This window comes from Coffea eugenioides, chromosome 11 (genome assembly GCF_003713205.1).
Source record: "Coffea eugenioides isolate CCC68of chromosome 11, Ceug_1.0, whole genome shotgun sequence".
NCBI classification, from domain to species: domain Eukaryota; kingdom Viridiplantae; phylum Streptophyta; class Magnoliopsida; order Gentianales; family Rubiaceae; genus Coffea; species Coffea eugenioides.
In genome coordinates, this window is record NC_040045.1 from 1,689,838 (window position 1) to 1,708,559 (window position 18,722).

At 33.2% G+C, this 18,722-nt stretch overlaps 1 protein-coding gene across 2 annotated transcripts in view; it reads left to right on the forward strand.

Annotated features, from left to right (window-relative positions):
- The first annotated feature begins 6,892 nt into the window (after positions 1–6,892).
- LOC113751685 (TATA-binding protein-associated factor BTAF1) overlaps positions 6,893–18,722 on the forward strand; it is a 29,217-nt gene continuing 17,387 nt past the window's right edge. Inside the window, exons 1-8 of one of the 2 annotated variants that reach the window (XM_027295780.1) lie at positions 6,893–6,979; positions 7,672–7,885; positions 8,154–8,248; positions 10,787–11,004; positions 11,112–11,166; positions 13,554–13,635; positions 15,358–15,689; positions 18,569–18,677. In XM_027295780.1, the coding sequence (XP_027151581.1) occupies positions 7,834–7,885; positions 8,154–8,248; positions 10,787–11,004; positions 11,112–11,166; positions 13,554–13,635; positions 15,358–15,689; positions 18,569–18,677 (943 nt within the window). In that variant the 5' untranslated portion in view covers positions 6,893–6,979; positions 7,672–7,833. The remainder of the gene's footprint in view (positions 6,980–7,671; positions 7,886–8,153; positions 8,249–10,786; positions 11,005–11,111; positions 11,167–13,553; positions 13,636–15,357; positions 15,690–18,568; positions 18,678–18,722) is intronic. The other variant, XM_027295781.1, reaches the window with a different exon arrangement.

Consider the following 18,722-nt stretch of genomic DNA (forward strand, 5'->3'; position numbering starts at 1 on the left):
GCCAGTTGGCCACCATGCCAAGGCTCAAAGAAGAAACCCTAGAGAGACCTAGAAGAAGGAAACCTTAGAAGCCGGGTCAATTGTTTCTAATTTATGGTAGTGATCATGTTATCATGTTGTACAGATTGACTTGAAAACAAACTAATATACTATGCACTAAACAATTGTTTATTGCTTTTCTAAAGGTTTATGTATTAATAAATTAAAGTTAATAAATAAAGGTAAATAATATAATATGAAATGAAAAAGATTTAAGATCAATTTCAAAATAGTGATAAAAAAGAAGAAAAAATTGAATAAACAGTCAATTAACATGGCTTTCAATTAAAAAAATTTTATTAGTCAATTTTTGTTAATTTTGATTAATCTTTTTTCTACAATTATATAGATATAAAAAAGGAAAAATTACACCAATCGTCCCTCACATATTAGCGATGAGAAAATTTCATCTCTCAAAATGAAAATAAACGATTTTAGTCCCTAACAAATAAAAAACATTCACTTTTAGTTCTTGGCCATCTCTCCGAAAGAATTTTGACCGAAATTAGCCACGTGCACATCACGTGATTAAATTTTAAAAGATAAATCTAGTAACTCAATTAACTATTGATCCAAAAATTAAAAAAAAAAAAACATATGCACCACTTATTCCCTTCCACCACCACCCTCCCCCCCATTCCCACTTCCTTTTATTGGCATTACCACCCTTGAATCCTCATTACAGTCCCTTTTTTTCCCCTCCTCATCTTCTTTCCTTACTTCCTTCCTCTCTCTCTTTCCTCTACCACTACCCGCCCCCTTTTCCCCTCATTACCACTTCTCATCCTTTCCCTATTCAAATAAAATTTACATATTCATACACTATTGAAACAGTCTACTATAGCTTTTTTGTTTTTGAAAAAATTCAATAAAAATAATCTTTAATTAAATAAGTAGTAATCTAATGGAACTGTAGCTTTATTGGTTGAGCTTGTGCAACAATATAACAAAGACCCAAATTTTCTTCCCTAAATTTTTGCTCAACATAGTTATAGAGCCTTGCCCCAACTTGAAATTGACCAAAAAATAGAATGAAATAAAAACTTCAAATAGTTAAAAATGAGGCCTCATCTAGTTTCTATAGATCTACTTGCCTCCACTGGCAGTTTACTCACCCTTCTTGTTGTGCTTCCTTGCATTCCTCTGGTTCTTCAAGAACTTAGGATCCATTCCTTTGGCGGAAAGTGTGGCAGTGCTTACTAGGCTTCTTGATGCCATTTTTCTTAGCCTTATAGGACTACATACGAGCATTGGAGTGGATAAGTCAACGTCATTTGGTTTATGAGCATTGGAGTGGATAAGTTAACATCATTACTAGTGGAATAAGTCTTGTGTTAAGGGATTCAAGTCATGTTTGCTACCTTGCAATAGAGATTTCAAAAATACTTATTACTTTAGCTTCCCACCAGCCATAGCTTTTGAAATTTTTAGTTAGTTTAATTTGAGGAGGGTAAGAGTAGAACCCATTAGGGGCACCACCAATAGGAGGTGAATAAGAACCAGAAGGGAGCATGAATAGGCCACAGATCAAATTAGGATTGTTAGGATTTTGGGAATTAGAAGAAGGAGAAGAAGATAAGGGTTTGAGACAACAGTAGGAGAGGATAGTGAAGAGTGGTTTGCTATTTTTTTAAAAAATTAGTCATGTGATGTGCGTGACTAATTCCGGCAAAAAATCGAATAGAAAAGTGATCAGGGACCAAAATTAATCATTTTTATTTGTTAGGGACTAAAATTACTTATTCTCATTCTGAGGGACTAAATTTTCTTATCAGTGATATATGAGGGACAATTGGTGTTATTTTCTCTCAATAGTAGGACAAGTTTTAACACAATCAAACACGTGCAATGCACATGATCTTTCCTAGTGTTTCCAAAATATGTAAGTGACATACCTAGATTTGCTTGTGTTCTGCAAATGTGATTATATATTTGAAATTAAAGTTTTGATTGGAGATATATTTGTCTTAATTTTGTCTTCTGTGAGTTGGGAGTTCCTTGAAATTAACTTTGTTTGCTTCACTAAAGGAATAAAATTTTAGAAATGCAAGATCAAGGCATAGTAGATGTGTTTATTGTTAATGAATTAAAGTAGCAAGAGAATGCAATTATTGTGTGAAAAGAAGAAAATTATGAGGAAAAGTATTCATTATCAAACATTTGAAGGACTATAATTATTTTTTATGACGTTCAAACTTTGAAATTCAAGGTAGAAAATGTATTATAAGCCGAATCTTCCTTTTATGTTGCCATTTGAAGGAAAAGTTTAATGTTGATTTAACTTAGTTTGTAACATTAACAACAATTATCATGTGTAACATACCCGGACTATGACTAGTTTAGTTGAAATACTAGACATTCTTATTATTTGCTATCAAGCTACCAAAAAATTTTAGCCAATCATAAACTTTTTAATAGTGGACAAATAATTTCTAAACAAGTATTATTGTCTCAACTTTACAATTTTGTATCAAATGCTAATAATTTCAACTTAATCTTTATATGAATTATGACTAATATTCTTGTAATTAAAATTTACAACTTAAGACATGTTGGAATTTAATTTGAAAGCTTTTGAAGTTTTATGGATAATGTAAACAATATCCAAAATGTAATCAATTTATATAAACCATTTCCAAGAGAAATATGTAAAACAAAATATCAAATATATAGATAGCATGAATTTTTTTTATCCTCCTATCTCTCCCATGCCCTTCCTACGCACAATTTACCCTCCTACCACTCCCATGCCCTTCCTACCCCCAACTACTGAGAATAGGATTTGAACACTGAACCTAGTAGCGACAAGAATTTTAACAGTCCTGCCTTAGTTACTAGATAGATAGCATAACTAAACACTAAAAATTCAGCAAAAATAAAATACAAATATTTTATTTTATGTTAGTATGACCAAAACAAACCAAGAACTTCAAAATAAGAGATGAAAGTACTGACCTAAAGAAAATGAGATTTTACAATAGCAAATTTCCAATAACATAAGAACCAACTAGCAATTATTCTAACATTAGATGAGAAGACATAAACTCAAAATTAACAAAATAAATGAAAAATTTTGAAAAAGTATAGTAAGGTAGCTCGGGGAAGAAGGAACTTACCGCAAAAGAAAAGAGCAATATCAATGACCAAATCCAAAATTCTTACAAAAAAAAAGAAAGAAAAAAAAGCTATAAAGCAAGTAAATAACTCATAGACCATGATGTTGAAATGACAACAGTATGGGCAAAAGGTGAAATAAGTAGAACATGAGGTTTGTAACTTCCTAGTTAAATGGCTACAAAAGATTTTTGAATGTTGAATTGGATTATATACATTTATATCCTCGTAATTAGAAAGAAAAGGAAATAATTGACCACAATCAGCCTATAAGGGTGTAAATGAGCTTTCTAAGTATAATTTTGGAAGACTCCTAGAGACAAAACTTATTATAAAATGTATTACATATCTAAACACACCAAATATTAAATCAATTGTATTGCCAATGAATTGTAGTAATTGAAAAAAAGAATTTCTCCAATTTGAAAGTGACCAACAACTAAAACTATATACATATAAATGGATTAGATTAGAGTTAAAAATACATATATACTAAATTGAGGGAGGGCTAAGGAAGAGTTGGGTGGTTTGGAGGGAAAAAGTGTAAGTGAATGGTTTCGAATTAGAACCCTCCTGCTTAATAAAAAAAATTTAAAAAAAAAAACCAAACTAAATGGTCAATCTTAGTGATAAAGGGTTACACACTAAATAAACTCCAAAACCAACTCTTGTAGCATTTGTACCAAAAGCTTCAATATTAGATCATGTGGGCTGCTAAATTGCCAAAATCTACACCTTGAGAAAAAGACAAAAAAAATCTTTACCTTAGAGCAAAAGTACTTTTTGGTTTTATATCCTAACTATATATATAAGAAGCACTTGCACTTTTAACTGTTCACCAACTTTCATTCTATCACTTGTGCTTTGAAAGCTTGTAGCGAATTTCATATGATCACTTTCATTGTTTCGAACACTTGTACGCTGTGCCATGGATAAGAGGCCACGGAAATTGTTCAATGCATGTGCTACTATTTTTCACTAATTTACTTTGCCGTCCTCTTTAGATCCTTTCTTTTAGTCTGCAGGCAGTTTATCATTGGTTTTTTGGTGATTTCTATTGGATTTGATTGGTAGTTAATTACTAGACACCATAGTGGATTGTGAAATTATTCTTTTGCCCAGATAGGTGGTATTTTTAATGCATAGCTTTATGGTGAACTTGTGTCTTTTAGTAATTTCATATGAGATTATGGTGGATTAGCTTTTGGAAACCATAATTTGTACCCATCACAACAGGTCTTGTCTGCTGCCTTAGTAGTCTATGCTTTTGCACGAGTTATTTTCTTCTATTTAGATCATAATCTCATAGTTGCTTTGCTGGTCTCTGGAACTTTCTCCCGCTGGTATGCTATATTCTTTTTTCTTTTATTGCATATTTTGCCTTTTGTTTCTTAACATATTTTGTTGGTCTTGGGCAAAATTTTGTAACGTAGTTTTTGCGCTATGTTATCATTTGCTGTTTGTTTGGTTTTCACTCCTTTTGTAGTTTGTTTTTTGAGCTTGGTTGCTTTGAAATTTTTTGTATCCTTTATACTTCACCATGTGCATATGAAGAAACCATGTGAACAAACTATAGAAATGTACACTTCTACTTCTGACACTTAGACCAAAGAGTTTTACTACTACAAATTCTTCACAGGCACCATCGCCCGCGCATCCCGTTGGACTCCCTATGAGTGTATGTATGTGTGTATATATATATGTATATATAGGTAGGATTTTTCTATTTTTTTTTACATCACCCAAGTCAATTTTATATGGCCCACCCACTAATCAAAACCCATCTCGGAACCCTATTTACCATCCTCCAATAAACTCTTAGCCTTCGTTTGGGAGTTGAGGATTTGGACAGAAAAGAAAGGAAAAGAAGAGAAAGTTTAGTTTTCCTTTGTTTGTTAGTTTTTAGTAAAAAAGAAAAGAAATGAAATGAGAGGATTTAGAAGGATGAATAGTAGCTAAAACTTTTCCTCCCAAATTGGACGGAAATGGAAAGAAACTTTGAAAAAACTTGTCAAAATTTTTAAAATACCTATTTTGTCCTTAAAATGGTCTGAAACAAATATATAATAACTTTCATATCTAAAATTATTCCACTAATTTTCAAAACTTCCAAATAACATAACAACTCCTTCTCTTCTCTTGTAGCGTTTGGTTCGCACATCGGAATTGGATTCGGATTCGGAATCGGATATCTTGGGTTTGGAATGAGGTCATACATTCCAATACATTTGTTTGGTTCAAGTACCTGGAATGTGTATCATTACTATAGTTGATGTTTGGTTCGTCGACTCTTTCGGAATGGAATATAATAAATATATTATAAATCACATTGTAAATGATAGTTATTGGCTCTTTGTAAATGAGATATAAGAAATTTTTACTAATTAAATATATTAGTATAAATGTATTAGTAAATTTAGTCTAACTGATTAATAATTTCTATTAGTAAACATGCATAATTATCAGTATAATTGATAATATTAATTATATTACACAAATTAATATACATTATATAATATATATAACTAATATTATTATTATTATAAGTTTGTAACTAATTAAATTAAATATTATATATATAATTAAATATAAATATACAAATGTTATAATATAAATATACAATTATATAATATATACAAATATTAATTAAACAAATATTTTATATAAATGTAATATATATTACATATTAAATATAGTTGTTATTATATATTATTATATTTAAAATAATAATAATAATAATAATAATATAATTTATTAATATTACATACATGTATATATTATAATTATACGCACATATAATATACATTTATAAATATACATATATATTATAAATATATTATTATATAATATTAATAAATTTATAATATATATTATATAAGTATAATTATATTTAACTAAATAATTATAATATATAATTATATAATATAATAATATCATTATTATAAGTTTGTAACTAATTAAATTAAATATTATATATAATTAATTATAATTATATGAAAGTTATAATATAAATATATAATTATAATTATATAATATATAAATATTAATTGTACTAATAATTTATATAAATATAATGCATATTAATTAGATATAGTTATTATATATTATTATATTTAAAATAATAAATATAAATATAATTATATAATTTATTAATATTATATACATGTATTTATTTTAATTATATGCACATATAATATACATTTATAGATATACATATATATTATAAATATATTATTATATAATATTAATAAATTTATAATATATATTATATAAATATAATTATATTTAACTAAATAATTATAATATATATTTATATAATGTACTAATATTATAATTATAATATATTATATATATGTATATATTATAATATATAATATATATAAATATTAATTATATCATTGTATAATTATAATATGTAATTGGATTTGTTTCTTGGAATCAAACTTGGGAATCGGACAAAACCCACCAAAATACTTGGGAATGGAGAAACACCAAATTTTTAGAAATCATTCCAAGATTTCAATTCCCATTACAGTGAACCAAACACCATTTATGGGGTTCATTCCATTCCCCGAATCCGATACCCTCTTAACAAACGCCCCCTAAATTTTTCCTTCTTTTATTTCCTATCCTAAGCTCCCAATCTATGCCTTAAGCCCACTAGCCCAATCCCAATAGCCCCTTGCCCACTTGTCTCAACTAGAGTCCAACCCAACTGCTACCTCCCCAATTCTTCTCCAACAAAACGTCCACTCTCCTGAGCGATAACTTTCTCCTTCGTTCTATCGAGGGTTTTTGTGGAGACAATTTTGGCCTGAAAAAATTGGTATGCAGATTAATTTTTCTTTGGTTTTTGGTGTATTTTAATTTAGCATTGATAAATTTGTCCAATGGATTTTGCTTGTCGATTTTTCTTGGATGTTTTCGAGGAATTTTCATTGTATTTTCGTTAATTCTAACAAAGCAGAAACTTTCGTTGATTTGGTCCTGATTTGAACGACTTAGACGATTCAGGTGTTGTGTGACCCACTGAGTTGGCACACCGCGAATCGTCTGAGTCGGATGCAGCCAAGTTCCCATGACAGCTCGTCCGAGCTAGCTCTTACTCAGACTGGTTTGGGAACCATGGTTTTGTTGGTGTTTGGTAGGAGATTATTTAGAAAGAATATTATAGTTTTAGAAGAACGTTTATTGCAAGCTTTTTTCTGGGAAAATTTTATTCACACAATGAAAATAGACATAGATACAAATGTTAATTTGTGGATAAGAATTTCTCGCTTAATATGCTGAAGAATTTTTGTTGTTTATCATCATATGAATCTAAAATTTGTTTTAGATTCTCGTAATCATTACGTGAGCTACACAGCAGTCACATTTTTTTTTTGGTTTTTAGTTGATACAAAATATTAATTTGTGATAGTGGAGATGTGGTTTAGTTTATGCAGCGTGATTTTTTTTTCTGGGAAAAATGTTAGTGTGATTGGTTTTTTTTTTTTTTGTGATAAATTGCTCAATTAGGTAATTTATTGGCGGTGCTGATAAAATGTTGTTGGTGGCATGAGTGACGTGCAAATGGTTGAAATAAGTTCCCAATGTTGTCCGTGGTTCGCCGGGTATTGTTTGCTATCATTGAGAATTTAATTGAAGTTATGATTGAGGTTAAAGAATTGGAGAACGAATATGGCTCCGCAACAATCATCACGTCTTCACCGTCTGCTTACTTTGTTGGACAGTATCCTATGGTTCATTTTCTGCTGAATAATGCTTGGTTTACGTTTACATTGAATGCAAGATATTATGTGTTTATCAAGTCTGTCTTGCTGATATCAACTTGTGGATGCATTTGATTTTAATTCTGGGCTGGCATTCTAATTTTTCTTAGGTGTATTTTTCTTCTTCTTTTTCTTTGGCTCTGCTTTATTTGATCGTAAAATAAAATAAAATTCAATATGGGTTTCCATTGGCTATTTGGGATCTGTGTTTCTTTAACAAATTTTAAGCGGGCTCGACCCAAGCGACGAGGTTTACTGCAGCTAAGCAAATTGGGGAAATTGCAAAATCACATCCACAGGACCTGATCCCTCTGTTGAGTAAGGTACGTATTTGATTTTCAAAGTTCATATGCTTTTTGAAAGCTAGTCATGCTACTTTTTCCTTGTCATTCATCACCATATTTTTTTTCCTTTTTAGTATCATCTTTTTGCATTTTATGTGTTTTCAAAATATTCTTTTAAATGGATTATAGATATTTTGGTTATGCTTTTGTGCCTTGTTATATTTCTTGCCCTGGAAGTAAGTGACTCTTATGAATGTAGTGATTTGACAATTTTTTGCTTCATTCTTGCAAGTATCAGTTTTTCGTATGGAAATATCCTTCTTGAATTTTTGGACGCCTTTGTCAGTTGAATAAATGGAGCCCCTTGTAGCATAAGCTTTATTTACGGCAAGGCACTTGACATCTGACCATATTTCAAGCAAAGAAATCCTTTTGCCTGGTTAGCTCCATAGCACATACAAATCAGTAGCCCCCAATTCAAAGAACATTGTACTGTAAAGTTGATACATCTAGAATTGATATTTGTGGCAGTAGGCACAAGTACTTGAAGGGGTAATTCATGTCGCTTTGTAATTTTCCAGTTTGCCTCAGAATAGGTTATCAATGGTTGCATACACATTATACATATAAGCAAGTGGTAGAATTGGGTTTGGAGTAATGGTTGTTAAGCTTAATAAGAAAGAGAGGAAAGTATGGTGAGGTATACTGTTATCACAGTTTGCAATAGTTGGATTTTTGAAGAGGAATAAATAAAGGTTTTAGGTGTGCTCAAAGATGTAAATTGTCATTTGGAAACTGTTTAGCGGAGCTCCTTGGAGCTGTAGCCTGCTGCAGAATTGTCTACCTTTGACTCCTGATTTTTTTTTAACCAAACTCACTCAAGTATAATCTAATACCCAAGAGTTGTATTTCCAGTAAAAAAGTTGTTTAGTAAAATAAGATTTGTGTTGTCTTAGTATGCAGGCCTCCTAGATATAAACTTATACCCGAAAAACCCCAAAAGACAACAAAGCTTTATCACCAAATGGAGTTATGTTCAATAGGGATTCCACAAAAGTTAGGCACTGCTTTTGTTTAAGGAAGGGAAACATGAAGACATGATAACTTATTGAGAAAGTAAAGGAACACGTGCGGAAGTGGCATTCATGTTCCTTGTTTCCTTATACATTGAAGTGTAAGAAGGAAATGTAAACAGATTTTTTGAAGAGGAGAAAACAAAAAACAAAAATGAAAAGGAAAGGTATAGATATGAATCAAAAAAGAAAGGAAATGCAAGATACATCATTTGGACATACGAAGGGAAAAAGTTAAAGCGACCTTGTGTCTTTGCCCATTGATTTAAGAAAATAGTAAACCAGGAAACATTATCTATTTAATTTGAAATATATTTTCTGCCTCCCCCTGCTCTTTTTGTTTTCTAAATAAATTCAAAAATTTCCTTGAAATGATGTTCTAAATAAATTTGTGAAACCATAGGTAAGTAGTCATCCATTTTACAGCAAAAGAATCCCTCAACAGTTTTCTCCTGTGATATGCCCTGTACAATTGGTTTATCTTTTAGATCATACGCTATACATGCTTGATTCGGGCGGCTTTTCTTTTTGAAAGTTCAATTTATTTCCAGCAAAAAATTTGTTTTATACATTATAGGACAGTACATCTATGCCTTTTTTTTCCCTACCATTTGCTTCCACATTTTAAAAGGAAACATAAGCTGAACTTCAAAGCTTAAGAATTCCTATATTCCCTTCCTTTTCCCCCTCCTTTGTTAAAAGAAACTTGAACCACACAAGTTACCCTGTGGTTCTCCTTTCCTTCTCAGTTCCCTGTTTTCAGAGGTGTGTTTAAACAAACTAATTTCAAATGAAAATTTTTCTTATGTGTAACGACATGTTTTTGGTAGTAAAAGCAGTGATACTTATGAAGCTGAAAATCTAGTGCTCTTTTGCTATTGACTTGTGAATACAGATGATAATTTTATTGTTTGTTTTTACAAGCAATTGTTGTAACACTATCTATTCAATCGAAAGTAAGGTATGTGCTATATATGTTGAGGTTAAGTTATTTTATGTTACAGGTATTAACATAAATAATTCAGTTTCTTTCTTGATTGAGGTGTTATGGGCAAAGCTTGACAATTGTTCTTGTTTATTGGATGAAGGGATTATAGTCAAATTTCGATTGTTTTCTAAACATGTTGAGGTTTGAATCTAAAATTTCCTCAATCTGGATTCTTTTTTTTGGTCATTATCTTATGCAGATTTTCAGCTAGCTAAATTTCATCTGAAGTTTGAAATTTTGAAATTTGTCAATAATCAACAGCTAAAATTAACAGAGCACTTTTAATTATTCATTTACATTTTGGTTTCTTTCTGAAGGTAAAAATTGTAAAAATTACTCAAATGATACTGAATAAGTGTCTCGGAACTTAAATATGCCTGTTTTGTACCTTGACTTTGTAGTTGCCATCTTTATGGAGCCATTCTGTTGTTCATTTTCTCTTTCTTATGGAGTGAAGATAGTTACTTCTTTCACCAAAATAACTCGTTCAATTTGGTAATGCTCGAATATGTGTAGGTTTCTCAATATCTTTGTAGCAAAAGGTGGGATACTAGGGTTGCTGCTGCTCATGCCATTGGAGCAATTGCTGAGAATGTTAAACACACATCTTTGACTGACATAAATTCATGCCTTGAGATGAAGATGTCAAAGTTGGGGGTTTCTTGTCCTGTTGGCGATGTGCTAGCGTGGGCTTACTGTTACCCTAAATTTGTAGCAAATGCTTCATTTAGAAGGTCATTGTCTTACAATAGTTTTTCCTTGTTATGCCTATGTTTTGTTTGGTGGTTAGTTTTCAAGCCATTTCAATGCAATTAAGAAAGAAAAATTGCACTTATTGCAGTTTTGATCTGAACAAAGTATTGGAGTTTGGAGCTCTATTGGCATCTGGGGGGCAGGTACTTTTAAAATTGTTTTCCCATACCTTGCATTTCTGTATTTGGAGTCAAACACGACCATGGTTGTGATGACTTACAATTACTTTGCATTCCTCTGTTTTGTAGAACAAATTGATGTGCCATTGTTCCTCATTGGCTTTTCAAAAGTATAAACGCCTGGGAAACAAGTTTACCATGAGAAAGATACTTAGCTTAGCTGTTTAAAAAAAGGCTAAAACAGTACATATGCTATTTTTGTTTCATCGTTACACTAGTGGGCCTTATTTTCCTTGGAGCTATAGGGACTCCGCATGATGGGTCTTGTTGAAACTGGAATATTTTACTATTAAAAACTTATACATATGACTTCTTATTTTCTGATGAACAACAATAGACAAACTGTGTCATAAAACTGTCAACTTATGATTGTTGTACCTTTAGTTGGGTTTGATAGGCATTTTAATATTGTCATGTTATCCTGTGAAATATCAATGGTCAAATCTGGTTTCTTCTTCACCTTTTCTTGTTCAGTCAAGATCCTGATAGAATGACTATGAGCAGGAGAGGAGAGGTGGGGGCCATTTGTATTCATTAGAAGTTCCAAAGAAAAATACATCCTTGTTCTGAATACATGATTTAGGGGCTGGTTGATAAGAGGGTTTTGGAATCAAGAATTGGAATCACTACCATAATTGTTGCTTGGCGAAGAGGTATGGGGATTGAAAAGTTGGAATGAAATCTAGAAATCTGGTGACTCTCCATTCCTAACCATATTGTGAGGTTTTGGTTGAATACCAAAGTTGACTTCCAAATGAAACACAATTTTTTTTAAAAAAGCAGCAATTTCCTCTCTCCCAGATATCTTCTCCTTTGGTACTTATCTGTCCACCTTTCTGTATCTCCACTGCCATCTCTCCCTCACCATCCCTCCCTTATAATACACCACCATATTCCACCTTCGTTGCCACTGACATGTGCCACCTCCTTGCTCGCTCATCTTGCCCTCCCATCAAGCAGCAAGGAAGTGCTTTTAAAAGCATGACTAGCAGCAAAAATTTCGATCTAGTCACAGCAGTTGACAAGACTTCTGGTGATGAGGTTTGGGGGTGATTTTGACTGTAAAAAGTATTTACCCCTTCTCAAACCGAAGAAGATGATTAACATTTTGTCATTTTGGATATCTAGTTTCAATTTACATCTATCTTTGATAGGAAAATCTGAAAATCTTGGGATTAAATATGATTTCAGGAGGTTAAAGTAGTGATTAGGTCTGAATTTCTCTCGAGTTTGAAAGTTGATTGGTGGTGGTCAAGGAAGAAACGTTGTCTGTCAATGGCCAAAGCAGGTGGAATGTGCAGGAAGGGGGAAAAAGGGGGGAAAAAGACGAAAAACTGTTAAAAATATAATATCTTATTCTGATACCCAAACCTAAAATGATTTTCCCAAGAAATACATATTGTAATGATAACATAAGGCTATACCCATGCTAATTATTTGTGTATGATACCAATTCCAATTCCAGAGCATGAACCAAGCACTCCTTAAATCTTCATATTTTATTACAAAAAGAAGTAGCTCCTGAAAAGGAATAGGACACTCTAGTTAGTTTAATATTTCCTTAACTTGAAATATTTGAGTATAAGACTAGGCATGATGTTAAGTGTACAAGACCTAGTGACATGGATTCCAGAACAGGTACCAAATTTTATCATGAACGCTTGTTCCATACATTTTAAAGTATGGGGAACTCCAGTCTCTGTGTTGTACTGGCATTTTTGTGTTAGTGGCCTGTCTTTTGTAGCTTTTGCCAATTTTCGGAGCATAAATCATGCAGGTGGTTAGTTTTGCTTTTGGAAGTCCTGCCATTTCTTTTCTGCCATGTACAATAGATAGTTGTACCGGGGGGGGGGGTCTCTTTCTCATCCTGCTTCAGCAATACTCTTTATGGATCCAAGTTGAATTAAACTTGTATTAAGAACTTTTAATTGAAAATATTGCTAAAAGGAAAATTTACTACTAGAAAACGAGAAGGAACATTGTTTGTTTTGGAATTGAGATGTGATTGGTTTTATTTATTTATTGTCTATCTGTTTTATCATATTCATCCATTGCACCATTACTTTGTGGAGTGGGAAAACGACTTCTATCATCTATAACTTGACATCATGCTCATGGTATTCATTGTGTTATGGCCTGATCCTGGTCATTACGGGTTTCGCCCCTTTTATGATCTAACTTGACATGCATACTTTCGAATTGAGATGTGATTGGTCTCAATCTTCTATAACTAGACTGGGTGCTCATAGCTGGTCTTACAACTTGGAAGAGATAGCACCAATATGGTTGCACTTGCTTCTTGTGCTGATTTTGACCTCCTAATCTGAATTTCCATTTTCACATGATTTTAGGAGTATGATATTGGGAGTGAGAGTGGCAAGAATCCAAGAGAGCGATTGGCTCGACAGAAACAAAATCTACGGCGTCGTCTAGGTGAGTTTGCAGATATAATTCTCTTATTAAATCTGTGTTCTGAATTTTTATTGTTGCTTGTTTATTTATTGTATTTTCTAGGCCACAACTAATGACTTTGAGATAGTACCACTTTTGAATCTCTATGGTGATGTCAGACTTTGGCAGCTTGATGCCTAGTGTGAGTTTATGCTACTCTTTCTGAAGAAAGCTTCATTTCAAGTTAAGTGGTTCTGCAGTTCTACTGTTGACCAAAAAGCACTCCAAAATATATCGATTGATGTCATATATTCTCTCTTTTGGTATCGCTCCTAACCACAGTAGCACAAGGGAATAGTGATGGCTCAGTTGGATTTTGCTATGTTCAGGCTTTGTACATTGTTGAGTTATTTGTACATGAATATTTCCTGAAATGGTACTTAGTCATCTGTGACTAGGCAACAATTGAAATGGCCAACTTTGATGCATGAGCAAGATACAAAAACACACTAGAAGTAAGCCACAGGTTTTTTAACTAAAGAAATGAAAAAGAAACAGGTATAGTACACGCTCCAACAGAAGCATGTTTATACATGTGTATATTCCCTTGTGCATGGACGTTCATATTTCTTCAAATGGTGCTGGGAACTTGTGTATTATTATGAAAATAGCTTTAAACCTATCAGGGTGCAGAAAATTGTTCTCTGTTGAATAAGTAACTGAAGAGAACTGAGCCAAAGAAAATAGAGACTTGGGATGAATGAAAGTTGTTACGTGGAGAAACAAATGAAGTATTATAATCTTTGACTTTTTTTTTTTGGTTGGTGGGAGGGGTTGGGGCTTTATTGGTGTGGGTAATGGGCTCCTTTTTTTACCTACACCCGTGATGGGAAATATGCATATTGTCCTGAGGGATGATTTGAACCCAACTGTGGAAAATAGGAGATCTAGGACATGGGAAACCATGTAAATGAGGCGTTGCTAAGGCTTGAATATATTTGACTGGAAAGATGAACCATCTAAACCAATAGTTGAGCCACTAAGTAGGTTTTGTGAGGCCGACTAACTAATGAAACATAGAGGCTATTATTGGTGCATGCAGCAATAGTTTGTAGCTGTTGTGGCTTCTTTTGTGACATAAAACACTATAGGTTGGTTATTTTATGAGACTACTTCCTAGAATGTGTCTAAGTACAGTTAGTTTGGTACTCCTTAATGTTCTCTTATGGAATGACTCAGATGGACAGGTGCGCTTAAGAGTTTGTCAAATTACCATGGACTATTAGCTCACTCTCCGTACAAATTTGATTTCAATTTTGCATTAGGAGGTGGTGACTTTTGTGGGGGGGGGGGGGGTTTAATACCAATACTTCATTGTAGTTTGGATTTGTACCCTTTCTGCAGCACTTTAATGCAAGTGATTGTTTTGAATCTTTTAGTAGCAGTTATGTATTGAACTCCTATTGCTTCTTGATTCAAGATGGAAGTCAATTGATCCATTAATTCATTGTTGGTCAAAAGATTGCTACAGGTTGACATTATTAATGATCTCTGAACCAAACAAGTTGAAATGCAGAATTTTGTCCATGTTCAATGTTTTATTGTTCATTTTCGATTGGTTTCTCTGTTGTTTCAAGTAAATGCTAGAAACTACTGTTTAATGGTAATGCATTCTGGTTATCATTCAGTTTTGTGCTGTCTTTGATATTTATTCACTGTTTTTTCTAGAATGATTTTCACAAGCTGACTATTATTCATCTGCAGGTTTAGACGTATGCGAGCAGTTCATGGATGTTGGTGACATGATAAGAGATGAAGACCTGCTGGTGCAAAAGTTTCACTCCGCTGGCAATGGTCTTGCCCCTCAATATAGGTCTATGTCCAATTTCCAGCAATTTGTGGCAAACATGGTCCCTGGTGTTAAATCTAGGAGGCCAAGTGCAAGGGAACTGAATCTCCTAAAACGCAAAGCAAAAATAAGTTCCAAAGACCAATCAAAAGCATGGTCTAAGGATGGAAATGCTGAGGTCCAACCACAAGAGCTGGATATGGCATCGCCAAAAGGCCCTTATCGTGACATCTTGAGCTTGAACAAGGTAGAAACAATATATTCTTCTCATCTATTCATATCTTCTATGCATCTAGGCAACTGGTTTTTTAGGTACTCTTGATGTGTGGTTGTACATATATGGTTCTCATGCTTTGTTTTCACGTTACGTTAAGTGAAGATCTTCTTTGATATCTTTCCTTGAGAAAATAGGCAAACTTCTGCTACCTACATTTCCTGTTAGCTTTCTGCATATGTGTAAGTCTTAATGTTTTCGCTTCTTATGTATTGGATCCAAAGTCCTATTAGGTCCGTTAGCTCAATTACTGGAAGTAGACTCTTTTAACTTCTTGTTCAAATACCAAAATCCCCACAAAGAACTTCTGTAATTTGCAAGAGGCATGATAAAATACTGTCCAAAACACTCTTATTGCCATGGGAATAATTGAATTCAAATTTTACTAACTAGTTTATCTCAGCTAGGGGTTCTAGGGGTGTACATATGGAAGTGAGTTATTGGTGTCTGGTGGGAATGCTTGGCTGCAATTTGGTGGGAGAAAGAGGGCTGAAGTTTGCAGAGTGGAGGTAGTTTCAAGAGGTTTGGGAGCTGGTAAGAGGTTAGTTGTATTGGCAGGTGGGGAGAGGTGGGATAATGCTTTAATCCCACGTTGAGCTTGCAGGAATAGCCTAGAATGGAAAGGCCTTTCCAACTTATCTATTCCATTCTCATGTTTTGTATGGATCTTTTAAGTTGGAAAGCCTGTCCCTTTGAAAGTTCATTCCAACTTCTTCCTGGAAACCCGATTCCTTGACAAAACCTACCTTTCCAGCTTTGTTCTGGAAAGGCCATAATTTTTTTTGTTGGGGGGAGGGGGGGTCAAGTTTTATCCTAACTTGGGCGATTCAATTAATAATTGAATGTAATTCGTTTTAATAACAAGCTGTATTTTTTTCTGCTATGACAATAAATGTTTAAGACACTGCACTTTATTTTTAGATATTGTGGAAATGTGTATGAATTTAATTAAGTTTCACATAGATAATTTAAAAGATAATGATAAATTGGGAACATGGATGTTTGACTTTATTACTTTTTTCTACAGTGATTTATTTTGCTAATAAATACAAAAATTTTATATTGTAGACTTACTTAGATATAACAATTAAATTATTGCAATAAGAACAACCAAGTTCCTTGTAGGTACACAAATAAAAGCGTAGCACAAAGAAAGAGAACAGAAGTAGAGACATGTTATGTTCTACAAAGAATCCTGCGCAATTAAGTGAATCTTGTACAAATTTTATTGCTTTGTGACATCTAAATATTCAGCATTCCAAACATTGGAACAGGAATGTACATTCAATTTTGACTTGGTTACCAAATAGTGGAAAGACAATTGTTTTTCCTGCCCATTCTATGTGGAAGGGTGTTCTGGGTGGAAAGACCTTTCCATTTTGAGTTATTCCTGCATACCAAATGCGGGTAAGGTGTCTAGCTGGAGGGTACAATTTTCTCCTCTGTGAATGGGGTTCTTACGTTTATAGTTAATATCAGAATCCATGATCCTCTAGTGGTCTCAGGTCATCCTCGTACCCTCTTCATACCAACCCGTTGCATTAAAACTTCTACTTAGTCTATGCTTGTTTTCTCATTGTTTAGAATGTTCTTTGAAGCAATAGAGGAGGGGACGGAGGGAGGGTTGTAGGCAGTGGCGGTGGTGGACGGGGGTAGGGAGGGAGGGTTGAGGGTCGGTAGGGGTAGTAGTGGGGCTAAGAGGCAGGGGTGGGTTGGAAGAAGCAGGTGTGGTAGAATTGGGTTTTTTTTTTTTTTGGGTTTTTGGTGTTTATCTTGGGGTATTGCTGTAGATTTTGTGTGTAAAACAAATGTTTTTTGTTAAAAGGGGATCCAAGCACACCAAGTCTGTTGGGATCTTCCATTTGCTGAATGTGTCAAAATTTCATTATGTGTTCAAGAATCCTGTTATTCAATTGAAGCTAGAAAATTAACTATGGAAAGGATAATGTTTAGAAAAGCATGGATACAGTTAAGAAATTTTGAACATTGAAAATTAGCTCGCTATGTTGTATGCTGAAGCTGAAACTTCTCTTGTTTATTCTTTCTTGTTTCACTTAGAATAACTAAGAATAACATGCATAACTGTAGAATAACAAAGAATAGTATGTGATTTTCATAGGATTTGTGAAGGTTTTTCCTGAGCTGGAGCGTGCTTTGTGCCTTTAACTACTATCATGTTTGTTAGTCTCATTACTATATCTTTTGAATAAATTAGAACAATAAATGCAACTTGGAACAAATTTGAAAATGTCAGTCGAAGACCAGAACATAACTTTTTCCAATATAATGAACTTTTTGCGGGAAATATATCTGCTGGATAAAAAATATTACGTTGGCTCCCCATCATCTGCAGTTTTCCATGCAGTCAGATCTTTCAAATTCAACTTTAGACCTGAAATAGCCTGAAACAATTTGAGATTCCCTTAAAGTTTTGCTTCTTTCCCATTACGGTAGAATATTGCCTCATCCGTGCAATAACAAAGATTCTTGAATTCCTTTCTTGCGTCTAGAGGGAATAGGGTCATTTGATTGTGTACTATAGTTCTGTGTTCATAAATGAAATTCTCTTGTCATATTGCCCATTTACTGTGTCCTTATATGGATTAATGAAGAAAGCATCCAGCAAGCAATGTCTTCAGTAAGTAGGAAGATGGTGCACTCTCTATGAGATTAGGAATATCAGTTAGCTTCTTAAATGATTCCTGTGTAGGTGAACCTTTTGTGCTTCTCTCTCTGTAATATTGAAGTTTTTCCTCCCATTGTTAAAAAATTGCAGTCTTGTTCAATTGGTTTATTATTTTTTCTTTGGTGAGCTTTTAAATGCTTTTATCTGAAAACATATTTTGCTGCAGCAGTTTGCAGATGCTGTTTCTGATGATGATAACTTTGATAGTGATGGTGATGGCGGTTGGCCTTTTCAAAGTTTTGTTGAACAGCTCCTAGTTGATATGTTTGATCCTGGTAAAGCACTCATACTTTAGTAGTTCAAACTTTTGCAAAATTTTT